The sequence below is a fragment of the Clavelina lepadiformis genome, chromosome 8, assembly GCF_947623445.1.
Source record: "Clavelina lepadiformis chromosome 8, kaClaLepa1.1, whole genome shotgun sequence".
Classification (NCBI taxonomy): domain Eukaryota; kingdom Metazoa; phylum Chordata; class Ascidiacea; order Aplousobranchia; family Clavelinidae; genus Clavelina; species Clavelina lepadiformis.
Window position 1 is genome coordinate 18,849,039 of NC_135247.1, and position 25,704 is coordinate 18,874,742.

General features: G+C 37.7%; 2 protein-coding genes across 4 annotated transcripts in view; both read left to right on the forward strand.

Moving 5' to 3' along the window:
• The first annotated feature begins 363 nt into the window (after positions 1–363).
• LOC143468478 (sushi, von Willebrand factor type A, EGF and pentraxin domain-containing protein 1-like) lies at positions 364–7,389 on the forward strand. 2 transcript variants are annotated; one of them, XM_076965725.1, is made up of 20 exons: positions 364–481; positions 658–807; positions 1,311–1,481; positions 1,675–1,836; positions 2,271–2,441; positions 2,680–2,784; positions 2,989–3,159; positions 3,333–3,413; positions 3,524–3,700; positions 3,943–4,053; positions 4,129–4,294; positions 4,561–4,733; positions 4,907–5,017; positions 5,197–5,391; positions 5,470–5,652; positions 5,728–5,883; positions 6,040–6,210; positions 6,338–6,721; positions 6,907–7,020; positions 7,119–7,389. In XM_076965725.1, the coding sequence occupies exons 1-20, from the start codon at positions 385–387 to the stop codon at positions 7,319–7,321; spliced, it is 3,252 nt and encodes a 1,083-aa protein (XP_076821840.1). In that variant the 5' UTR covers positions 364–384; the 3' UTR covers positions 7,322–7,389. The 2 variants fall into 2 exon arrangements, with proteins under 2 accessions (XP_076821840.1, XP_076821841.1); XM_076965726.1 differs by having other exon boundaries at positions 6,347–6,721.
• An 858-nt stretch (positions 7,390–8,247) lies between these two features.
• The window catches only part of LOC143468457 (sushi, von Willebrand factor type A, EGF and pentraxin domain-containing protein 1-like), a 36,212-nt gene continuing 18,755 nt past the window's right edge, over positions 8,248–25,704 (forward strand). Inside the window, exons 1-39 of one of the 2 annotated variants that reach the window (XM_076965681.1) lie at positions 8,248–8,362; positions 8,533–8,694; positions 9,615–9,785; positions 10,105–10,275; positions 10,490–10,654; positions 10,775–10,945; positions 11,152–11,322; positions 11,381–11,479; positions 11,648–11,821; positions 11,966–12,046; positions 12,326–12,502; positions 12,754–12,864; positions 13,369–13,540; positions 13,637–13,812; positions 13,934–14,044; positions 14,164–14,346; positions 14,452–14,631; positions 15,346–15,525; positions 16,356–16,535; positions 16,603–16,782; positions 17,151–17,321; positions 17,567–17,722; positions 18,528–18,698; positions 18,973–19,149; positions 19,247–19,345; positions 19,571–19,741; positions 19,966–20,046; positions 20,226–20,402; positions 20,662–20,772; positions 20,864–21,026; positions 21,186–21,358; positions 21,649–21,843; positions 22,050–22,220; positions 22,425–22,820; positions 22,908–23,093; positions 23,350–23,466; positions 23,610–23,726; positions 23,942–24,130; positions 24,279–24,493. In XM_076965681.1, coding sequence (XP_076821796.1) covers positions 8,293–8,362; positions 8,533–8,694; positions 9,615–9,785; positions 10,105–10,275; positions 10,490–10,654; positions 10,775–10,945; positions 11,152–11,322; positions 11,381–11,479; positions 11,648–11,821; positions 11,966–12,046; positions 12,326–12,502; positions 12,754–12,864; positions 13,369–13,540; positions 13,637–13,812; positions 13,934–14,044; positions 14,164–14,346; positions 14,452–14,631; positions 15,346–15,525; positions 16,356–16,535; positions 16,603–16,782; positions 17,151–17,321; positions 17,567–17,722; positions 18,528–18,698; positions 18,973–19,149; positions 19,247–19,345; positions 19,571–19,741; positions 19,966–20,046; positions 20,226–20,402; positions 20,662–20,772; positions 20,864–21,026; positions 21,186–21,358; positions 21,649–21,843; positions 22,050–22,220; positions 22,425–22,820; positions 22,908–23,093; positions 23,350–23,466; positions 23,610–23,726; positions 23,942–24,130; positions 24,279–24,478 — 6,306 coding nt within the window. In that variant the 5' untranslated portion in view covers positions 8,248–8,292 and the 3' untranslated portion in view covers positions 24,479–24,493. Of the gene's footprint in view, positions 8,363–8,532; positions 8,695–9,614; positions 9,786–10,104; positions 10,276–10,489; positions 10,655–10,774; positions 10,946–11,151; positions 11,323–11,380; positions 11,480–11,647; positions 11,822–11,965; positions 12,047–12,325; positions 12,503–12,753; positions 12,865–13,368; positions 13,541–13,636; positions 13,813–13,933; positions 14,045–14,163; positions 14,347–14,451; positions 14,632–15,345; positions 15,526–16,355; positions 16,536–16,602; positions 16,783–17,150; positions 17,322–17,566; positions 17,723–18,527; positions 18,699–18,972; positions 19,150–19,246; positions 19,346–19,570; positions 19,742–19,965; positions 20,047–20,225; positions 20,403–20,661; positions 20,773–20,863; positions 21,027–21,185; positions 21,359–21,648; positions 21,844–22,049; positions 22,221–22,424; positions 22,821–22,907; positions 23,094–23,349; positions 23,467–23,609; positions 23,727–23,941; positions 24,131–24,278; positions 24,494–25,704 lie in introns of those variants that run through there. The other variant, XM_076965680.1, reaches the window with a different exon arrangement.

Here is a 25,704-nt window from a genome sequence, read left to right on the forward strand (position 1 = left end):
ATCACCAGCAGATATGCGACGTAGAAAAAGCCCATTTAAAAAATTAAATAGCAAAAAGATTTCGGCAAATTCAAGGAAATAGGAAAACCTCATAAGTACGAGTCAAGTCTCTTTAACTCGCCTTTTGTCGACGTTCTACTTCCGAATAACAACGATTCAAAATAAGTTGGCAACAGCAGCGAGGAATATTCGGCCGATTATAACATATTTGAATCAAGTAGAATAGTAGATCATGACCATTGATTTGTTTAGAAATTTTAAAAGGTTTTGAGAAAATATTTGCGTTTAGAGCGAGTTCACTCAGTTACTGGTCTTCAACAAACTAAGTTCGTTCAGTGCAACCAACTTTTATCTTGTAGATTATCAGGTTTAGAGCAACAAATTATGGTGTTTTTTAAAACTGAATTGTATTCGAGGATGACGTGTTGGATATATTTGAACTTGGTCCTTTTTATCAGCTTCTATTCAGCCGAATCAACAAGTGAGAACATCTTTTATACATTTTCTCCCAAAGAAGTTGCTCGATTCTCTCCAAAAAATCAGCCAAAAATAAAATAGTTTTACACGCAGTGGTGCAGGGTGTAGAGAAAACCTTTGCGTTGTGGATATTAATTAGTTGAAGAAATATCGATAAATTTGTTTTAAATCTTCACCCAGCAAGTGGACAAGAATGCTTCGAGCGCGATGAAACCGACCTCGAACTGGGGAGAACATGCAAGAAAAGTTGCGAATCCGCTGACGACTGTAAAAACGTTCTGAAACAATGTCTTTGTGACGACATATGTGGAATGTCTTGCGTTAATCCAGGTATTTAGCCTATTTTTGATCTTGATCACAGTGATTTGTGAACATTGTTCCTGTAATGTGAAAAATATAATTACAGCAACTTTGAGCTTGAAAGCTGTTTTGATAAAAACAGAACCAGAACTAATTTCTCAAAACTTGTTGTTTCGAGTCTCGCAATTGGCCGCTTTATTGAATGCTTTGCGGAAATGATAAATCGACACGATTGCCTGTTTAAGACAGAACTCAATTTCATCGAACACCTAACATTTTAAGCTTGGCTGAAGACTGTACATAAATTGTCATCGAGAAACAATAAATAAAGCAGAGTTCAATGATCTGCTTCTTCTCTATCGACCTCACTGACCACGGCTGTTGGTTGCACATTTGACAAATCAACAGTTGTCGTTTTGTCAAGGGTTGGGTGTTTCATTTTCTTTTGAATGTCACCACAGCTCGGGGTAGTTGGTGCAAGAGCAAGTTTGGGAAAATATAACTTTGATTAAGTCGTGTTTTTTTTTTTTAAGAATTGGTTTGTCCCGAACTGGAATCGCCTGATTATGGTCGTATCCATGGCAACCGAACCTACGGAAGTGAGGTCACATACACATGCAATGATGGATACGTTTTGGTTGGCAGCAGCACAAGAAGATGTCGATCTGACAAGAAATGGAGTGGATCAGCGCCATATTGCGAAGGTGATGTCCATTGCTGGGTTGGCTAAAGCCAAATAAGATCTTTTTGTCCAAACTATACTGATACTCTGCTGTAAAATAACAACACGATACTTCATTGGGTTTGTTGATCTGAGCAATCTTACTACGTTGTTTTATCTTTAAATTGTCAATGTAGTAATTATGAAATATCATTTTAGTTTGTTTTATTTAATAGTTGTTGGTCGGACAAGTAGACCAGATTGCCCTCAAAGAAATGAAAATAAAATCGAAGTTGGACGTAATTGCAAAAAAAGTTGCGAGACCGATGAAAATTGCCGGAATCCGAGTAAACAATGTTTATGTGACGACATATGCGGAATGTCTTGCATTAATATAGGTACTGTATTTTGTAGCCTGTGTCATGTAGGCCTACGCGGTGTTAAATGTATATGGCTATAGCAATCAGCAAATTTGCATTGCTATGTTGTTTAATCTAAGTAAATACACAGCTGTAATTAGAGTCGACAAAAATGGTTTATTTTGCGTTTATTGCCTTTATTCCAATATATTTCGTAATGTTTCAAACCAAACCCCTTCAAATTGATTTGAAAAAATTATATTTTGTCGCATTGGTGAACGACTGAATTGACGCAGGGTGATTTGATGCTCATGAAACTACGTTGTCTGAAGTTTCGATGATACAAGAAAGTGTTAGCCGTGTCTTTTTGTTAAGAGCAGAGTGCATGTTAATTTCGTTGGTTCGCCAATATTGCACATTTGTTATTTCACTTGTCTTGCTCGACAGTTTTGTTTATTTCTTAATTTGTTAAGAATGGGTATGCCCCGAACTTGATACACCTGATTATGGTCGTATCCATGGCAACCGAACATACGGAAGTGAGGTCACATACACATGCAACGATGGGTACGTTTTGGTTGGCAGCAGCTCAAGAAGATGTCGATCTGACAAGACATGGACTGGATCAGCACCGACCTGTGAAGGTGATTGTACTTGTCGTTGTTTTTTCTGTTTCAATTCTTGTCACGTGCTGGATAGCTTGAAAGTTTGCCTTATTGTGAAGGTGACCTGGCGATTTTGCTTCTAGTATTCGTTCCTTTCTTATTAAATGCAGCAGAACACGTGATTACTTATGCAACTATTTCTTTTACTTTATCATGCATGTGCGTGTTATTGATACGCGGCTGATTACCATTTATTTCAATTAACTGTCAATTTTAGCAATATTCTCTTGTTCAAATCCTTCAAGGATATCAAGGGCATTCCCCGAAACAAGGAAAAGTGTTTTTTTAATCGGTGACGTGGTAACATATGAGTGCAACTACGGTAAATAAACATTTTACCTCTTTTCTGTTAAATTTCTTATTCCTCCGTATCGAAACCCGAATTGTTCCTGTCATTTACAGAAATAGCTCCGATTAAACAGAATATTATCCGGTTGTTTTCAACAATTTCTGTTTTTTTGGAGAGAATCTATTACGACATAAAAAGTGCAAATCCTATGTTTACGGCTGCAAATGTTCATCACAGGTCATATTTTTTCTGGAAATCCCAACGTAACATGCACAAGACAGGGCTGGACGACAAACCTGATCCAATGCACAAGAGTGGAATGCGGGCCGCCTCCAAATATAACAAACGGTTACTGGGAAGGAAACGATTTTCATTTCGGCGGCAGAGCCACTTACCACTGCCATGTTGGTATGTTAAAGCATGCATGGTAGTCATTCCTCACCTCTCCGCGTTGAGGTTATTGTTACGTTTTGTTTGGAAATAATTGGTCTTTTTTGTTTTGTCTTGGTCATAATGTGACAAGTGACACCAGTTACAAAGTGTCTCTCAAGCATAACACACATCAACTTGTTGATTGCCAGGTTACGAACTCAGCACAAGACGTAACTTTGTTTCTTGTGCTACCAATGGTCGATGGCGAGAAGATGTTCCCTCTTGTGAAGGTCAATTCCACTTTTCTCATTCAGTTTTCAATAAACTAAAGTTTCTGTAACTTAATTTCCTTACTTTGTGTGACTAATATGCGCCTCCATTCTCTTGCGTTCCCCCGCAGTGAAAACATGTCAAGCTCCGCTATCGCCTGTTCACGGAGAAGTACGCGACTTCGGCGTCGATTATTCTTACGGAAATGAAATTAACTACACCTGCAATCCAGGCTTCATGTTAAAAGGAAGTGACGTAGGAAGGTGTAATGAAAACGATACATGGGGGAAAGTCCCTGAATGCGTGGGTATGCAAAAATTGTGTGAGCTTCGAATTTATGTTCTTGTCCATGCAGCGAATAAGGTTTCTGTGTTATGGAGCTTGCGTTTGCGTTAAAAAACACTGCACACGCATTTCATGTGCAGCTTATGGAGTGATGAGCTGTGCACAATAAAGCTATTCCTAGCACTTGTGCCTGAAGAAGTGGCGTAGAAATTGCGTTGACACAAACCACTTTTTGTTTCAATCTATGTTCTGTCTTGTTTAAAGTTGACTTGTATTGCGGTTTTGAAACTTTCTTAAAACCGACCTGCGGGTTTGAAACATGGGGAAAGAAATTCAATCGCTCGATCACCGATCACAGTATTGATGGCAGGGAAGGTAAGTGCGTAAAGAATATGCAAAAGCCTTAATTTCGATAAATGTCTATCACATTTTTCATCGATTTCTTTCCAGGACATGTTGCAAAAGTAAGTTTTGTGAGATCACAGACGAAGGTTCTCGCAACTTTGTTCTCACCCAGGATATCCAGCAGAAATAATGAAGTATGCTTAAGGTTTTATTACCGAGTCTCTCATTTCGAAACTGGAAGTGAATTTCATGTGACGACAGATGAAGCAAAGTAAATAAATTTGTTTGAATGACAGTAAATACTTACTATGTTGCTTTTAAGCGGAAAGTAGGAATTTTATTCAAGCCTACATATACCTTTTTGTGTTTCATAAACTACATAACAACAATCACAATTAGCAAAAAATATACGGATTTGTGTTTCGCTAGAAATCATATAATTACAACACGCCGGGTAAACAATGATTACAAAGTTTATTGGTATAGTTGATGTTTATAGTTCATTGAACTAAACTTCCAACGAAGTTTTTCCTTTAGCCCGCTGTGGTCATACAACCCCAGGATTGAGCCTCAGAATGAGTGGTTGGGCGCGGATTATTCCTTTCCTGCATCCCATGACGATTATGAAGTTTGGTTTGTGGTGAAGGGCTACTTATCCTGGACCACGGTTGAGCTCGACAACATTACGTTATCTGAAGATCTGTCTTGCTGTAATAAGAATAAAAACTATTTATGCGATATATCTCACTTGTGAGCAAACACAGACTTTCTAGGAAGGAATCGCGACTGATTAGAATTTTAGTTGATTTTTTTGAGTGAATGCAAAATTTGTGCAAATCGAATTTTTCTGTAACTCACCCTTTTGTGATGTGTTTTTTCTCAGATGACGAATGCAACCCGAATCCTTGTCAAAACGGTGGCACTTGCATCAACAGGATCAATGACTACACGTGTGCATGTTCCTCGTTGTATGAAGGACGGGACTGCACCGAAAGTAAAACGAAAATAAACGATATCTTTTATTTCTTGTTCTAATGTTTAATCGTTTAGTAACGATGTAGAAAATTGTGTCAAACAATATCATGATTTGTAAAACGTTAAAAATTATTATTAATTACGAGTAATAACATCATCACTAAAAAATAAGAGATTCAAAATTTTGCTAAATCACAGGAATTGACTGCACGGTCCCTCCTGTGCCTTCTTTCGGGTCTGTGAAGCCAATGCCTGGTAGCAGGGTCGTTCTTGGTGGTACGATTACCTATTCCTGCAATCCTGGCTACGTCGTGAGCAACCAGAAAACACGAAGTTTGACAGCGACTTGTGGAAGGGACAGAAGGTGGAGTCGACCGGGTCCTGTATGCCGAGGTATAAGGGTAGAGCTTTTCATACAAAGTTTGAAGATTTGAACTTGCATTAACTTTAACTTGTGTTATTTCTTCTCAGACAAACTCTGCGTCGTGCCGCCCACACCCGCCCAAAGCACGGCATCTCGAAATCCAGCAACAAGAGTTATTCCTGATCAAAGTGTTTCGTTCAGCTGCAAGGAAGGTTACAGAATGATTGGACAACCAACCGTTTTTTGCAGTCGCGATGGGACTTGGTCAAATACATTCCCAGAGTGTGTGGGTTGGTAGAAGCATTACTATTGTTGGTGCATTTACAAACTATGCAATGTTTCCATGCTGCTCTTTATTAATGCAGCGCGGAGATGCACCCCGACGGGAGAGTGTCACTTTCCTTTTGACTACGGAGGAAATAGCCATAAGTCTTGTATCTACTCCAACATACACGGATATTGGTGTTCCTTAACAGCAGTGTACAGGGGTCGATGGGCAAAATGCACTCAAACCTGCCCTGGTGAGCATTGTTCAGAAACCCAATTACCTTCGACACCTTTTGTTATCATAACGCATTGACTTTTGAGTGCGATTGTATGCTTACAAGACAAACTACTCATTGCAAACTGTGTTTCAGTATCCTACTCTGCGTTTGACAGTGGTTCATATTTTACAGTCGGTTGGTCAAGTTGGAGTTTATGGAGTTCGTGCTCAGAGGGATGCGCAGAAGGTCAACAAACTCGAACTAGACGATGTCAAAATCCGCCAGGTGGAGCAAGATGTGAAGGAAAAGACTTTGAAAGAAAGGAATGCAATATTCAAACCTGTCTTAATGATGGCGGAGTTCGTAAGTTTCAAACTCTTTTTAAATGCTGCTGATTAAGGCAACGTGTACAAAGATCCAGGCACACAATGCCACAAAGTCGATATCGAAAGATATTGGTGTAACAACAGAAATGAAGCTTAATTTCTAGTGCATATAGGTCACGAAACCAAAATCTACAAAATGTATACAATTGCTTCAAACTACGACGAGGCCTCTACAAAATGCGCTCAATTACCGGGACGATTGGCGATGCTCAGAACGAAAGAAATCTTTGACAAAGTTATAAAAAGAATGCCACGTAAAGAAATTTATTACATTGGTATGAGAGTCAGAGGAGAAACTTGGACATATTCTGATGGAAGTCGAGTTCCTTTGCGTGGGGAGCAAGGCTATCAACGCTGGGGCCAACGTCAACCTGACAACTGGCAACGTAGCGAGAAATGTGGAAGTTTATGGACCAAACAAAGACCAAACCGCGCCTTCTGGAACGACATCAACTGCGCGAGAAGGCACCATTTTATTTGTGAGATTGGTGAGTTGTTGGTGTGCTGTAAACTGTACTACTATTTATATGACTTCAGTTTATAAAAAGTAAATTATTAATGCGGTACATTACGTCATTATGCTTGTTATTGCGCATTTAACGTTCGTTACGTTACGTTTTACATTCAGCACATTACGTCATATTCTTAAAGGTATTACAATTATTGTCAATAGACATAAACCCTTGTCGTAGTAACCCTTGCGAGAATGGAGGGTATTGCCGAAAAACTGCCACCTCATTCAACTGTGAATGTGCGGCGCAGTACACGGGACCAACTTGCAATCAAGGTATTTTTCTAATAAAGTTCGCTGCTCATCATCTCATATGACAGTCTGCTTATAACGAAACTTGCTTCTTCAGTCAAAGTTTCCTAAATCAATTTCAGTGGCGCCTCGATGCAATGTACTTTCTCCTCCTTTAAACGGTTCCATGATTGCGATGGGAGGAGCCGAGAGTTCTGCTCTTCCCGGATCTTCCACCAGGTTCCAGTGCGATGAAGGTTTTCTGTTGGAGGGAGAGAGTGTCTTGGAATGTCTGAGTAACTTGGAGTGGAGCGATACAGTTCCTCGCTGTTGTCGCAATCAATAAAATAAAACAATCATATTATTGTCTACGCAACAATAAACAACTGGAATTTGTCCTTTGTTTGATAAGAATGCTTGTGAACTTTTTTCGTTGATAAACAGGAGTCCTTAGGTAATAGACTAACGTGGTCGTTGTAGATTTTGAGTTTTAAGGAACAAATGTGAATTATGTCAAGAAGCAACAACAAAATAATAAGCTGTAGGTGATTTAAAAACGTAATTTTTTTGTAAAAAGTGTTACTTTGCAGGATAATTAGAGATTCGTATGCATCAGGCTCGTTTTCACACCAACGTTGAATCGTTTTACTGCTCATGGTCACTGAAATCAACCACAATCTACTTTTAAGACGCAGACAAGCATTTATCCCCAAAACAATGGCTGGAAAGAGAAATAAAAGAAAGAAACTAAAGAAAGTAAAAGTCTTAAACTGGAAAACTTGCGAGAAACAGTCTTATATGCAAACAATTTTAACACAATAATAAACGTTATATGTTAGTGACGAAGTTCGTCACAGATAGGAGATTACGACGAACATCGAAATAAAACCGAGCACAGGCTTTCACACTGATTGATTGAAAGTTTCGGATCGTGAAAACAAATTTGAAATTAACTCCACCTTCTTGCCGCAAAACCAAATGTTATTTACTCCAAAGCTTACCGTAGGCATGAGTTCCTGGCCACTCACCACTACAGGTTGTTGTCGACGTTGCACATTTTAAAAAACAACGATTTGAAGCAAACTGACGTCAGAAGAAGGAAGCTACCGGATATACTTCGTCTAGGAACGAGGCAATTCAGTCAACTTGGCTTGTTTTGCACAAATGATTAGTTTCACAAATGCCTTCGTGTCTTGAATGAGCTTTCAACATTATCAGATAAAAACAAGGTTCGTTCGAAGATAAGTCACTGCCGTTTTGCCGTATTTTAGTTCTAGCAGTTTAATTACAGATATTATTTTACAGACAGTTATTGTAATGAAAATGATTTGTTGGATATATTTTAGTCTCTTCATCTTCGTCGGTTTTGCGTCTGCGGCAACAACAGGTACAAAAACATATTGTGCGTTTATTTTCACATTAATTGTTCGGAAACATTTAAGTAAAAAAGCTAACAGTCGAATCTTTTTAATTTAACATTCTATGATACATACAGTATACTACCATAGAATGCTGTTTAGACAAACTAAGTTAGCTCCATCTAATCTGGTCAAATAGTTATCCCTCTGGCAAGTGAACAAAATTGCCCACAACGAAATGAAAGTAATCTCGAGCCCGGACGAAAATGTAAGAAAACTTGCAGCAGTGAAGGAAACTGTCGAAATACAGAAAGAGAGTGTCTTTGTGACGACAAGTGCGGAATGTCTTGCATTAATCCAAGTATGTACTGCGTTACATATTTTTTCACTTAAATGTTTCACCTTATTTGTTTACGTTACTCTTATTTATTGCCGTTTCTTGGCTGCCTTGCTTTCTGGTGATTCTCACCTTTCGTTTAGCAAAGAACGTTTTTCACTGCACTTAAATAAGTATTTTCATTTGGCATCAATTAATTTTTATCGTATTGTTTTGTGTTGTTTTATCGACGTATTTACTTATCAGTCGAAGTTTTATTTGCGCTTTGTTATTTTGTCTCCACTCTTTCCATTTGTTTGAGCTTAAGGCTTCCGCTCAGGACCATGCGGATTTCGTGTTTCGCGCAGTGGCGCGATTATTGCTGAGCGCGTGGTGAGATTTTATTTGAGCTACTGATCATCCTACACTTGGCCAGCTGGGAGAAAGTAGTCGTTTTATCTTATGGCTCAGAAATGAGTATTTTCAATGAACCCCCGGCTAGTTTTGATTTGGATTAAGTGTTGCAGCTTTTCAATTCATGACAGTTTGTGTGAGTCTCGTAATTACAGCCATAACTGTTTCAGCCCGGTTGATATGGCAACCGTGACCTCTAGGACCTGACAATAACTGACATATACAGCTGTATATGTCATGTAAGTGATATATCTTTGGTTGTTCAGAGTTCAGTAAAGTTTTTTTTACAGGTTTACTCAAAATAGATTATTTTTTAAACTTGTTTTGATAAAACGAATAATGTTCAAGCTCGTTGTCTATGATTTAATGTTTTCTGCTGCTTTAGCTCGACTTAGTTCTCTTTTCCGAGCTTGAGTAAACTCATCAATTTGTTCTTTTTAACTCTAAAGTTATAGTCTTGGTTGTTATTTTAATAAACATTGAAATGGACAAAGTGATGTAAAAGCATATTTTCATTTGTTGTCAATTTGTTTTATTTTGGTTGCATTAAGATTTGGTTTGTCTCGAAATTGAAGAAACTGAAAATGGTCGTATCCATGGCAACCGAACGTACGGAAGTGAGGTCACATACACATGTAACAATGGATTCGTTTTGGTTGGCAGCAGCACAAGAAGATGCCGATCTGACAAGAAATGGACTGGATCAGCGCCATTTTGTGAAGGTGATTGATCGATGTAATTTTAAAAATAGAAATCTGTGGCAAAATCTTTAGTCATTTGGGTTGTGTCTTTTTTGAACTTATGTTATTTTGTTTTCTGAAATCCAGATTATTAAAAATTTTAAATGACCTCTATCGTAGTTGCGTACACAAGCACTTATATGCTGCATACTACCACATGAGCAACAAGCTTATTTACCCAAGCGCACATACTTACATAATTACACGCATATGCTTAAAACATCCTAAAGTAATCATTACGAAGTAAATAGGCGTTTTGGGTCGTTTGTTCGAAGTTTTAACATCATCTGGTTTTATTTAGCTTGGCAATGTCCCGAGCTTGAACCACTGCAAAATGGTCATTTCAACGGAAGCCTAACTTACGGAAGTGAGGTCACATACACTTGCAACGATGGATACGTTTTGGTTGGCAACGATACAATAAGATGTCGATCTGACAAGACATGGACGAGGCCAGCACCGTACTGCGAAGGTGAATGTAGTTGCGTTTATTGAGCTAAACTTGTCAGGTGTTGGATTCTTTAAAAGAGTTGGTTCCACAATTTTAAAAACTTTTTCTAGTTTTAAATCAAGTAACTAATTCTTCTTAAAGCCACAGAAAGTATTCGATTGTCCAATATTGAATTTTAGTGTAAGGCGCTATATGCTGTTATGTTAAGAAAAAAATTTTTTGTAAAAAATTTTAGAAATAATTACTTCGAGCGAGAAAACTTGCCCTGAACGCGATGTAAGCAATGATGTGGAATGGGGACGTAAATGCCAAAAAAGTTGCAAAAATAATAAGAAATGTCGAAATCGGAATAAAATATGTATTTGTGACGACCAATGTGGAATGTCTTGCATTAACCCAGGTATCAACGACATAATGATGATCTATGATTAACGTCAGTCGGCGATTGAAAACAAAATAAAAATATGCTGCTGAGAAATATTTCCTAAAAACCTCATCGCATTTTTCTCAATTTATTAAGAACGGGTATGCCCCGAGCTTGATACACCTGATTATGGTCGTATCCATGGCAACCGAACATACGGAAGTGAGGTCACATACACTTGCAATGATGGATACGTTTTGGTTGGCAGCAGCACAAGAAGATGTCGATCTGACAAGGCATGGACTGGATCAGCGCCATATTGTGAAGGTAAACGGATTTGCTGAGGTTTCCGCGGAAAAAAATTCTCTTTTCCCTTAAACATTGTCTTATTTCTTGGCTTGCCGTATTCATGCAATGTCTTCTGTTGGAGATCTTACGCAAGTTCAAGTGCATTGTGCATGCACCATTCTATCTGGAAGCATAGCATTTTGTATTTTCCTACAACAGTTCCTATATATTCCGGTTTATTTAAGATCTGCAGTGCCCTGCACTGGAATCGCCTGATTATGGTCGTATCCATGGCAACCGAACATACGGAAGTGAGGTCACATACACATGCAACGATGGATTCGTTTTGGTTGGCAGTAGCACAAGAAGATGTCGATCTGATAAGGCATGGACCGGATCAGCACCGACCTGTGAAGGTGATGTTTCGTGTTGAACTTCTAAGATTCCTTTATTATTACAGCGATAACGTTTCAGGTGTTTGTCCGCGCCCAAAGCACCTCCCGAGTGCCTACGCAGTCTTAAACAAAGATACGTACCAAGAGGGCGACGTTGTAACCTACAAATGTCGTTACGGTATGTTGTCAATTGTCAGTGACTAATCTTCGGGCTTTGATTTACTTTTTTAAACAAGTACATTCAAGCACCTTCAAAGGCAATCTTATAGTTGTCGTTTAGCAGCAATTTTCAAGAATTTAGACTTACAACCAAATTGATTTAACTTTTGAACATTTTGTAATTTAGGTCACTTCCTACGTTCTGGGAATTTAAATGTAACTTGTCATTCAACAATCTGGTCCAAGAGATCTTTCCTTTGCCAAAAAGTCAGTTGTGGATTTCCAAATGATGTTGATCATGCCAGTAGGAAAGGGAATGGTTTCGTTTTCGGAAGTACGATTCGTTTCTATTGCGATAAAGGTGAAGACGATTTTAAACACTTGAACAAGAACCCGGTGGGATTGTTTAATTCATGTTAAGATCTCATGTTTCCGCGTGTAAGTAATCGTGTGTTTGTTTATATAATTTAAGATATAACTCACTAAAATCGTTTGTGCAACGAAGGTTACCAAATGAATCAGGAACGGAACGCTATGTACTGCACAGGTGACGGGACTTGGCGAGGAAATCTTCCCACGTGCCAATGTGAGTCTTCTACAAATTGTGATTCAAGTCTACAATTGTGACTGTCTACGTCGTAATGATAACTGATGAAATGTGTTGTATCAAGAAGTTTGACTTTTAACAAGCAGCTATAAAACATAGCGAAATCTAATAGGCCGTCAATGCAAGAAACTATATTAAGTTATACTAAAACAAAGCACTTATGTCCATATGTTGCTTCTAACTTAAAAGTGTAAAAACTTTACAGTTTTCCTATTTATCCTCATTTATCACAGTTTACTCATTAATTTTTGCAATCAGTGAAAAAATGCGAGGATCCTCCACAACCGGAGCATGGTTCAGTGGAAGACAGTAGAGTCGATTACAGTTACGGAAGTCGAATTGAGTTCCGCTGCGATCCCGGATTCAGGATTCAGAGCGACCCAGTGGGAAGATGCAATGAAAATGGGACATGGGGGGAAACACCGATATGTACAGGTAGTTTATGCGTCAACAAACATTCTCGTGTTAGGGGATTTTATTCTGATCTGGTATAGAATTAACTTTCATCGGCGCCATATATTTTACGATATGTTTGGTTTCGTCGGTGTGTTTTATGTATAAAGTATTTATTGGAGTTGTTGTGGCAAGTCCATATCCGATCTGTGCAGCCAAAGTATTTACTTTTTATTTCTAATCAAGCAAAATTAGGATTTCGTAATTCACACCAAGAATTTTACTTTAAATAGTGGACAAAGATTGTGATTTCGAAAACTATCGTCGCCCTTTTTGTGGATTTCGAAATCAAGAAAACGGTTTTAGCCGGATTTTTTCAAGAAATGTTGCCAACGGAAGAATTGGTAAGCTTACACATTTTAATCGTTATAAGTAATAACTACTAACAACATCCACAGGACAGCAAAAGTGTCACAACAAAGTTTCGGTTGTTTTCAAGTATGGCTTCAGGATCGTCAAGTTCGAACTGATGAAAGTCTTTGCGTGACTTAAGTCAGTCGTTGATTCTCGCTCTCACTTGAGCCTCAGTTGCTGAGCTCTGACTTTATGCAAGTTTCTAGACTCATGCGCTTTTAAAGTATTTTGTTCGAAATTAAAACTATTTACCAACACCGCGGACTAGGATTCAGGCTCATTCATGCCTCGCTCAAAGGCATTACCACGGTGCCACAGACTGGTATCGAACTCGAGTCATATTATTACGGTTATGGTGCTCTAACCGCGCCACAACTAAACCGACTAACAAGCATGAATAAGACACAAAAAAATTTCGTCTATATACTGTAATAACAAATCGCTTTGTGTTCTCCAAGACAGTGAAGTCAGTTTTTTTATTTCTACCTTTTCAGGTTACGTGGCAAGAGCAAGTTTTAGTTCATTTGATCCAAACTCAGAGGCTAGACTTGTATCACCGGACATACCAAGGACTCAAACTCTATGCTTAAAATTTTACTACTTCCTGGACCAGATATCACTTGATAGAGATTTCGTGGTGGAAATATTCCACGGCTCCGGTAGAAGGTATTAAACAATAAAATTACAATGTATGTTGTTCTGTGAATTACATCATAGTGCGCTTCGTACATAAAATCTTCCCTTTCATATATTGTGACGTAGATCAGAAATCTGGAAGCCCGATCTACGAGACCCGCGAAGAAGGTGGCTGAGCACAGATTTTGAGTTGAAAACGAACGATGAAAGTTTTCAAGTCGAATTCAGAGCTGGAAAATCTTCGCGCAATCCTCTAGCAATTGATTTGGATGACGTAACTATCTCTGAAAACGAAAGATGTGGTAACTAAATTGAAAACCAGACCGTGTCAAATTAATATTAAGACTTCAAAAGTTTGGTTATTACTTATAAGTAACATTTTGCAATGTCGTTTATTCAGTTAATTGAATTTTGTGCTTTAAGTTGACGAATGCGGACCACGTCCATGCAGAAACGGAGGAACTTGTTTGAATAGAATTGACGCTTACAAATGTTATTGTTTGCGTGGGTACGAAGGAGAGAATTGTGAAATAAGTAAGTTAAAAGTGTTATGCTTATGTATATCATTCTTATGGTTAATAAATGAAAATCGAACGTTTACACGTGTAGACTACCTGCGTTTTCTGTTAAAACAATTTTCTTATTGTAAACAGAGATAGAATGCGTCGTACCCAGCGCTCCAAGCTTCGGTTCTGTTGAACCTCCAAGGTATAGCAGAGTGGCATTGGATGAGACCATAACATACTCTTGTGGTCGAAAGTATCGACTGGTTGGTACCTCTAGGGCAACTTGCCAAGAAGATCGAACATTCACTTCCCCACCACCACGTTGCCAAGGTAGGTATTGTTAAGATAAAATGTGTAATGGTGGGATGGTAAAAGAAATGAGATGTTTAAGACGTAAGAATTTTGTTAATCGCATCCAATTAAACAATTTTCCAGAAATAACCTGCCCACGCCGCACCACACCTGCACACGCCAGACCAAGTTCATTGAAGTCGCGATGGCTGGTAGATGATGTTCTAAGTTACACTTGCACTGTTGGGTATGACTTGAGGGGAAATCCCTCATCAACCTGTCTAGTTAGTGGAAGTTGGTCAAATGATTTACCTAATTGCCGCAGTGAGCAGTTTTATTGCATTTTTGTCATCTTGTTACTATTCTATTGTCACATTTGCACTAAGACGTAAAGTTACTCAGACATAGAATAGATTCATCTCATTGTAAACACATTCTCAAACTATACAGAGAGAAAGTGATTACCAAGAATAGCCATTTCCACCTTCTAATATAGCACAGCATTGTAACAAAATTAATTCTGCAGAAATAAAACTTTACAGAATTACTGTTTCACAATCTCTGAGTTATTACCAGGCTTGTCCATGGGACATTTTTTTCTGTCCCATCCCATCCCATCCCATAGCAATTCATGCCTGTCCCATCCCATCCCATCCCATGCCATCCCATCAAAATACAATTCAATAAATGTTATTAAATTTATGGAAATTTAAGTCTAATGTCTATTAGAATTGACTACATGTACAAAGAGAGATACAAAACGACAAAATTTATTGACTTTGTTAACTTTAAAGTTCAGAAAAGTTGTCTATCTATGACAATTTATAATCATTGGTACTCATATTCCGAGTCACTGTGCTCATTTAGCAAATTTTCAATGCCATGGGAATTGCAATTCGTGCTGTCCCATCCCATCCCATCCCATGGGACATTTCCCATGGGATTCCCGTGGGAATCCCATTCCCATGGACAAGCCTGGTTATTACCAATACTCTGAAATAGCACATAAGACTCATAATGTGCACGTTGATATTTCAGTACGACGATGTGTACACCGAGATGTTCCAGAACATTCTACAGCTAACCCTAATAAAAGTCAATGGGTTTATGGCGACCGAGCCACTTACACTTGTGATCGTGGCTACGAGTTGTCAGGATCGGCTGAATCACGCTGCACGTCAAGTGGTCGTTGGTCTGATCCTCCACCTACTTGCACAAGTAAGTTGGGAGCAAGATGATGTTGAAACAGTTTTATGAATTGCTTTTAAACGGTGTTGAACAATACAATCTCAATTTCGCAACCATTCTCCCAAACAAGATTTCAAACTAATAATATTCCACGGAAAATATTTCCGAAAACTACGGAATTAGTAAAATTGCGGAAATTATAAAATGTTGATGTTTGAAACCCTTGATGACGTCACGTGGGATTTTATCGTTTTGAAAATAGGAGTGTCTTGAGTAATTCAATGCGCTGTACTTGTTCTAATAAATCGACTGCTACGGACAAAGCGGGTTACTGTAGAATAGATAATGTGCTCATAAAAAATGAACAGTTTGCTTGACAAAATACAATAATTGTATATCCGGGCAATATTTGAACTAAATTCACTGATTTCGTGTTTGAAACAAGCGACAAATATATTTAAGTCTTGAAATTTTACGTTGCAAAATTTTCTTTTTACCAGCAACAGGCTGCCAGGGTGATCATCATTCTGGTTTCAATTTCGATTTTCAAAAGGCAATCACAAAACTTAAAACCAACTTAAGGTGTAAATTACACATTCATGCTCGGTAAATTCACCAGTTTAAACAACCATGTTTTCATAGCACCAAGTTTTATTTTCAGGAAAACTCAATTGTGAAGTAAATTTTAAGGCACAACGTTTTAACTGATCTGCTTTTCTCCAACCACGTTTCGCATCAAGTCCCACTCTGCTGGAAATTTATATCAAACTAATTAATCCGATTGTGAAATTTCAGTTAAGATATTTTAATTTTCATGTATTATGCCTTTTCTGTAACAAATGTTTGCATTTTTCAAACAGTCAAAGAATGCGACGTGCCTAGCCCTCCACATGCCGGTTCTGTTGCTCCTGCTGTTTACAGAATGAAGTATGATGAAGCTATAACTTATTCCTGTGATCGAAAATATCGCTTGGTTGGTCAGACTGAAGCCACTTGTCAGGAAGATCGAACATTTTCTAGTCCACCACCACGATGCAATGGTGAGTGATTTTAAGTTTACAACATTTCTATTTTTAATATTATGTTAGCAAAACATGTTTTTCTTAGAAATAACCTGTCCACGTCGAACCACACCTGCACACGCCAGACCAAGTTCATTGAAGTCGCGATGGGTGGTAGATGAAGTTCTAAGTTACACTTGCGATGTTGGGTATAGCTTGAGAGGAAATCCTTCATCAACCTGTCTAATTAGTGGAAGCTGGTCAAATACGTTGCCGAACTGTCTTAGTAAGTATGAATTTTTTAAACCAAAATCGTATGTTTGAACTACAAGCTTGTCGTTATCATTCAAATTGCCGAAGCATCAAAAAATTCGTTTGCCAAATACGATGGTAAGTTGGTAACTGAACAAAGTAGTTTAAACTGGGCTTGTCTTATATTTTTTTTTGTTCAGTAGTTGTGGTGTTATGCTTTGTGTGCAGTATAGTTATATACCTCGCCGTGTAATAGGCTCTCTAATATCTTGCAAGGCCGTAGCTGAGGTAAAATGTTAACCGAGGCTATAATATGATAAGCAATCTGGGGAAGCTGCGTTAAAACCGCACCTCGTGACTCGATAATGAAATATTAAATGAATACTTTGAATGCTCTTCTAGCTGCTTCGTGTGAAGAGCTAGAACCTTTAGAAAACGGAAAAATTGTTGGAAGCCTAACATACAGGAGTAAGGTCACATACACATGCAACGATGGATACGTTTTGGTTGGCAGCAGCACAAGAAAATGTCGATCTGACAAGACATGGACTGGATCAGCACCATATTGTAAAGGTGATCTGAATAATTTTTGTATTTGCAGTTTTTTCTGTTTTTAATGAATTTCATTTTTGGTCTCGACTGAAATTTCTTGTTTCTAACTTAACATCAAAGTGAAACATGTCAGAGTTTTATATTTTGCAAAAAAAAATTATTTAAAGAACTCTTTAATGTCATTAACAAAACGTATCCATAAACTAGCTATCAGTATTTGTGTAAAATTTTATTTTTTATTTTTGGATCGATTCGATTGTTTGCAGATCGTCTGGCAAGTGGTCACTCTTGTCGAGCACGTGATCAAGGTGAACTAGAACTGGGGAGAAGCTGTGGAAACATTTGTGTTGCCGATGAAGATTGTGACGAATTAAAGCAATGTCTTTGTGACGACGCATGTGGGATGTCTTGTATTGACTCAGGTGTGTAAATTTGTGAACTTTATCATAACACAGTATAGTGAGAATTACTTCACTTTGCAATTCCACGCTACTGTTTCAAAGGCATGGAGGAAGTATGGGTTTAAGACTATAACCAATTGCTTTAATATTTTTACGAATGTAAAATTAAAAAGATTTTTTCTAAAAATTTCTTTCTAATCGATTTCTTTTTTTTCCAAAATTTTTTTTATATATTTGATTAATTTATTGCGGAACGTGTAGACTTTTAACCTTTTGAAAACCTTTTCTTTAGTAAGTTAAAATACTGTTTTCAGCAAATAATCAGCCTTTAAGGAAACTTGAAAGATTTTTTGTTAAAGATCTCGAGTTATATATGATGGACTGTATATATTTTAGCGTGTAAGTAATAATATAAGTTTTTGGTGATAACAGAATTTTACTTGGTGCCCGTGGACCCTTCGTAGTCGTTGTGACGTAGTCGTTGTGACTCCAATTTGCATCATCGGTCTTGTGAGTGAGCAACAAATGGTGTTTATAATCAGAATCATCGGCCCACAAAGAGTTAACCTAATCTAGGCTATTTCTTGTCCTAAAACGTAACATGCGTTTGTGTTTTACTGATAAACAAATAACAAGTTTTCATGATGTTTTTTAAATGAAAACATTAGACAAAAAATGGCATAATTTCTAACCAGGTCTTAACATCACATCTTCACACAAAAAAGGTCGATTCCATGGCAATCAAAGTTACGACAGTGATGTCACATACACGACGAATGATACGTTACGTTCAGATATCTATATGTCTTTCGATTTCTTTCTTAAGATGCTCCATGCGAAAAGTTAGACGAAATTATAAATGGAGTCATAAAAGGAAACCGAACATACGGAAGTGAGGTCACATGCACATGCAACGATGGATACGTTTTGGTTGGCAGCAGCACAAGAAGATGTCGATCGGACAAGAAATGGACTGGATCAGCGTCGACCTGTGAAGGTATTTACAGAGGTTATTGCTTCATGGAAGTAAATTTTTACCCTGTTACAGTAAATTTGTTTAAGTTATTTGCTTGTGTTTCCCAGAAACTGTTGTACGTAAAAAAGCATGTGACTGTAATGAAGAGCTATAGCAAGAAAATTGGTGCAAAATGCACAGCAAACTTTCCGCGTTAAAGCTGTGCATTACAAGTTTCATCCAAGCTTGTAAAATAAAGGTCCTTGGTGAAGTGATGTCTGACTAACAACATTTTATTCCATATTTTTCCGTAAAGCTGCTCCATGTGAAGAACTTGAAAGTTTTAAAAACGGTTTCATAAAAGGAAACAGAACATACGGAAGTGAGGTCACATACACATGCAATGATGGATACGATTTAGTTGGAAATAACATAAGAAGATGTCGATCTGATAATACATGGAGTGGATCTGCACCATTCTGTAAAAATAACGGTATGTAAAAAACATAAATTGCAATGCATAATAGCATAGGCCTGTTTGTATCAGGTTGTGTTCATCAAGTTCTTACCAGGATTAAATTACTTGATAGACACTTGTCCACCACCAAAAAACACCAAAAGTTTCTATGCAGTTCAAGATAAAAATCGTTTTGATGAAGGAGACATTGTGACGTTCCACTGCCGCATTGGTTGGTTATTTAGTTAAGTGTGATAATCAGTTACTGAGCTCCACTTTCGACAACTGTACACCATAAGATTAATCTGTACGTGGACATTTGGCATAAATGCATTCATAAAATATAAACATAAAAAGCTGTAAAAATTAATCAAAGTGTTTGATTTATCTTTTATTTCTTAATAAATAAAACACAAACAATTTTTGCATATCGTAAGCAGAAGTTTTACTGTCGCAGGATACAGCTTATCAGGAAATCCAACTGTAACATGTCGGTCTGATGGTTGGTCAGAAAATAATTTCAATTGTGTCAAAATCAGTTGTAGCGTTCCAGAAGAAGTACGTCATGCAGCGCGTGTAGGAGACTCCTTTGATTTCGGAAGCATCATTAAATTTTATTGCAATGTCGGTAAGATTGTAAAACTCACTTTTTGAAAAATTAGATAAAGATACTTAAGTCTCTTGCCACAACGATACATTTGCAAATCGTTGGCAACTTTCGTAAATTTAATAGAGTCTGTACTTTTATTATTATTAATCCATGATTCTCTCACTTTCTCTCTGTTTCTCATTTGGCCTCGATTTATTTATTAAAACGTAGTTTTGATTAAAAATACATTAATTTTAATTCAGGTTACGAAATGAATCAAGAACAAAACGCCATCTATTGCGAAAACGATGGAAACTGGCGTGGAGATCTGCCCGTCTGTGAACGTAAGACTTTTATAAAGTGACCTTGAGTAGTCTTATGTAGTTGTTGGACTCAGTCAAACGAAACCTTTCTTCAATTATTATCTTTGCGAACTTATATTGTATTAGAATCATTGCTTTTATTAAAGGTTTTGATAATTGTCAAAGGCGATCACAGGTAACTCATTAATTTTTGCAATCAGTGAAAAAATGCGAGGATCCTCCACAACCGGAGCATGGTTCAGTGGAAGACAGTGGAGTCGATTACAGTTACGGAAGTCGAATTGAGTTCCGCTGCGATCCCGGATTCAGGATTCAGGGCGACCCAGTGGGAAGATGCAATGAAAATGGGACATGGGGGGAAACACCGATATGCGTGGGTTGGTCAAATTTATGTCATGTTTTTGATGTAACAAACATATAAATGGAAACATCATGCGTCAAAGAAAATATAGAAATGTATTATTTTACCTTATCACTCCATTTACATCATACACTTCTCACCGTTTTGGCGAAGTGATCACAGTTAAATAGCGCAGCTTGAACACCAACAATAACTTATTCACAAGTAATTTTGTGTCTACTACTTCATGTTTGTAATTGGGTTAAACATGTAACAAATACGTCACACTTAAACAGTGGACACAGATTGTGATTTTGAGGATTTTCGACGGCCTTTCTGTGGATTTCAAAATCTGCAAAACGGTTTTAGCAGAGTTTTTGCAACAAACGTACCTCAAGGAAGCAGAGGTAAGGTTATGATTTCAATGTTTATGTAAACATTATACAAACATCCAATTTAACAATAATAATAATTTACAAGAGCTTTATGACTATTCAGGTTACGTCGCCAGGGCCCAATTCTCTTCTTTAGGAAGAGATTCTCGAGCGATCCTCGTTTCTCCAAGAATTTCGCGCTCACGTCATCTCTGCTTGAAGTTTAATTACAAAGTAGACGAATTTAGGCCTGGAAGTAGATTTTACTTTCAGCATGATGGAGAGGAGTAAGAATTTTTCACTTGGACTTTAATCTTTTCTACAACTTCAACTTCTTCCATTAAATCACTGTGTACTTTAATTTCTGTTTCAGCACAATTTCAAACGCCAGCATTTAATTTTACAGCAAACATAACTATGACTTAGAAAATTTGTCATTCATCCAGGCAACCTTTGTGGTCATTCGATTCTGGTCAACCTCGAGGCGCTTGGTTAAGCGTCGAATATCCCTTCCCAGCTTCGAGAAATGACCTTCAACTGGAAATCACGGTATCCAGCTCCCAATTTTCGACCTCAGTTGACCTTGATGATATTACCTTTACCGAGAGCGCAGATTGCGGTGAGAATTGATTTATTGTAATAATTTTCTCTTGTTTGATAATCTCTTGTTTTTGAGCTTGAGTTTTTTAACATTTTCAAAAATTGTTTAGATATTGTAGTAAGTCGTAATTATTGCGTTTAATATAATAATATATAACAATAATAATATCAATTAAATAATTAATTATATTAATAACGTAACATGTTGCAGTGATTTATGACGACCGTGTTCCTAAGCTATTTGAAAACGGAAAATATTTTACAAATTTTGTTTTAAACTCGTTTCATTGCACTTGAAATATATTTCAGCGATTTCCTGTATTGTCCCTGGGGCGCCATCACACGGCTCTGTATCCCCGGCTCCAGGAAGCCGGGTTACTACGAGAGGCAGAATCACTTACACTTGTAATGAAGGTTACGCTATCAGTAGATATGGGTCAATTGAATTGACAGCCACATGTGAAGAAGATAGGCGATGGAATGTTGACGCTCCTGTTTGCGAAGGTGATGTCTATTAAGTTACCGTATAAAAGCCGTAACAGTTGATTTTTATGTTTCATCTGGATTATGTTGTCCTGCTTTAATAAATCAAATAATTTTATGTGCTTTGTAACTTATGTAAACTGCACGCAAACTAGTTCTTATCATTTGTCACAAAAGTTTGGACCATATTATCAGGCTGACTTTAAACTTAATATTTTTATCAACAGCTACTTGGTCATCGTGGCACGAATGGTCAAGATGCTCCAGGGAATGTGGAGGCGGATTGCAACGAAGAACCAGATATTGCCAAGCTAATGTGAGGCAGCGAACAAATTGTCCGGGACCTGATGCTGAAAGTAGGAAGTGCAACACTCGTAGTTGTTTCAGTGATGGATTCAGTAAGTTTGTGTATAAACAAGATATTTATTTGATGCATCTTTTTGCATTATTATCGTTCAGACAAACAAAGAGTTTTGGTTTTCAAAGCAAATGCATTAATTTTAGAAAAAAAATTCAATGAAGTTTAGTTATTGGATCAATTAGGAAATTGCCCTTTAACTAGAAGGAGATCATGAATTTAAATATATTTTCGTTTTTTCCAGGAATTGGTTCCAAAGCTTACAAAGTTTTTTTAACTAAACTGAATTACGGCGATGCCAAGAAAAGTTGCCGTGATAAAGGTGGCAGGCTGGCCATGCCTAAAACAAGAGCAATTCAAGAGCGGATTTTGCGTGAGCTGCCACAACCTGGTACCTACCTGGTCGGTATGACAAAGCAACGAGGTGTCTGGCTGTTTGACGACGGGACCAGGGTTCCCTTACGTGGGCATCGAGGTTATCAAGCCTGGGGTCGAGGACAACCAGACAACAAGTGGTGGAGTGAAAGTTGCGCTGGAATACGACGAGATATCGTAGACTGGAATGACGTGCGATGTTCTGGTTGGCGTATTAACTACAACTACATTTGCGAAACAGAGGAAGCCAATGATTTTCCAACAGGTAATTTGAAAGAGATTTTAAACGAAAAAGTGAAGCCCAATTGGTTAAAACTACAACGTCACATCTTAAATTGTTTTACGGTCCTAGACTCAAGTTGTCTTCGACCCGTCGTCCCGGCTTCTGTTCTAATGTCAAGGAGAAACGAAGCAACTCACAGGGCAGGGACGACCCTGACCTTCTCTTGCGCAGATCAACGCTTAGAGTTGAACGGGAACTCACCAATCACGTGCAGGGAAGATGGCACGTGGGACAGAGAACCTCCTAACTCGTGTTGTATGAAACGTTATTTTCTAGTTGCCTTGCTAAGAACTTAACTGCATTTTCTACGTTATGCAAATACAATTAATGCCATGTATTTAAAAACTTTGGTAGTGGCCAAACTTTATTTGTTTGTGCCCAGTATATCTGCATATTACTCATGAATGGAATCTACCAACGCCTTAGTTACGATTTGGCTTGAAATGTAACTAGAAAGGTCGTGTGCATGCTTTGTAATTATTTACCACAAAACTCTTGTGTCTGTTCACAGCGTTTCCCGATGCCTGTCAAAGTAGCCCATGTCAGAATGGAGGGATTTGCCACCGTAACCGGTGGAGTTATTATTGCATCTGTCCTCGTAACATTCGGGGAGACAACTGCCAACAAAGTATAGAAAAGCGTAAATTAATTAAACTCTATAAAGGAAAAACAAAAGATGTGAATAATTTCTAGCTATTGAATACAATTATGCAAAATACTTAACTGCAAATTATTATCAGATTTGCGTTCGTGAATGGTTTTGTTTCGCAGTGATGATAGATCCTTGCCGAGACAATCCTTGTCAAAATGGAGGCTTTTGTCGAAGAAATGGAAACACCTACCGATGCGATTGTTCTCAATTATGGTCGGGTAACAACTGCAACAAAGGCAAGATCTGCTACTACATAGATTGATTCATTCTTGAAAATATTGATACAAATTTTTAAAACAAAAATTTTGCCCGCCCCTGAAAATGTATTGTTGCGTGGCAATATAGAATCAGGTTTGAACGTATCAAACTATAAACAAATAACGACATAGTTTAAAACAGGATTTTTGGTCACGCCATAGTATTTTTTAAATCCAATGTATTTCTATTGTAGTTGGGAGAAGATGTCGAACGATTCCAGATGAAACAGGCAGAAGATTTGGTGTAATTGGAAATGTTGACTTGTACTTTCCTGGGTCTGTTGTAAGATTTTATTGTGAAGAAGGTTACATGTTATTTGGCCACAGAGAGCTAAGATGCACAAACAGTTTTCATTGGGATGTAGCGCCTCCAATATGCAAGCGTGAGTCTGTGTTTTAACCAATATGATGAGATTGCAAACACAGCGGCCTGACTAATTCAGCTTCATTTCTAGATGCTCCATTTCTTTTTTTTATTGCGTAAAACATAGTTATTTAAATTAATTTCTGTTTTTTCTCTGTTCCTTGTAGCAAGCTGCCGCTTTCCTGCGTTGCAAAGAAATATGAAGGTAATTGGACAACGCTCAGCTCAATATGCGGTAGGAACCAAGTTGGCAGTGAGTTGCGTGGATAATCGAAAACGCTTAAACATGCAGCAGGTTATAGAATGCACAGGATCAAATCGATGGCAGCCAAATATATCGTCCTACCGTTGTGTTTGGAAAATGTAATTCTAATGCGTTTATAAATCTTCATAAATCACTTTTTCAAACTGAATTGTTGAAAAAATAAAATAGGTTTAAAATTACTTTTGTTCTACAGAAACGTTTAAGTCCAGGCCCTACATTAAGTAGAAAGAAAGATAACGTATGTTGCAAACAAACTACCACATTGTGTAACGATTATTTTCTCGTTCATGTAGCCAGGCTTAATTTCACATTTACGGTGAACCGCGACACCTTTAACTGCGAGTAACTGTGAGTAACCTTCAACTGTGAGACTGTGTAGCGTTACCACGTTAATAAAACAAACCGATGATCTTCGAAAAGCCACATTTAATTGGTCTCAGCCAGACGCCGACTCAGACTAAAATCTCTAAAAAGCGCGCAATATTTATATAGAACAAGGGTGCCAAATCACGTGATTAAAATAGTTAACAAACGCGTAGGTGCTGATTGGTAAAAAATGCTTCAAGCAAAAACACGGTGATAAGTAACGACACAACATGTGAGGAACAAAGTCCGTAACAATTGTGCCATGTATATAAGTGTCGTGTTAGATATTGTTTCATCAGTATGAAGCATCGACAAATGAGAAAACGACTTTTGAAAAGCATAATCGGACAAAATATTTATTAATCATATGTCATGCAAGTCTTGACAACTGTCATTTAGCCTTGAAATCATAGCATTTTTCGACAAGTTCAGTTTTATGATAAAAACCAGTTAGGCATTTTAGACAACGCTTGAAGTACTTTAAGAATGACTCTCGATCAATGGCAAGTTATACATGACACCTATATGGCGCGCTTCAAGCGTACATGTATCAACTCCAAATAAAGCAAAGGTCTGGTTTTTGTGGGAGGAATGTAAACAGGCTTTGCAAGTGACAATACATTACTACAACGGTAAAATAAAACAAACAGGAAAATTGTTGGCTTAAAGTGATGAAACACTGGAATGCTTGCTTTGTTTCTATTCTGCTCGTATGAATACTGCGTCAGATTTTGGTTTGATGTTGTCAAAAGATGTTTGCTTTGCTCAAATCTAGAGTCAATAGTGTTAAGGTTTATATCGTTGAAAAGCAGTTTAGATATAAACGTCAAAAATCAAACTTTGGTTATCTTTACTATTAAAGGTAGTATATGCTTGTATATTTAGCATTGCTGAGTATATTTATGATTCTACTGCAACAGACGATGTACAAGTAGCGCATGATCATGTGAAGTAAAATACGT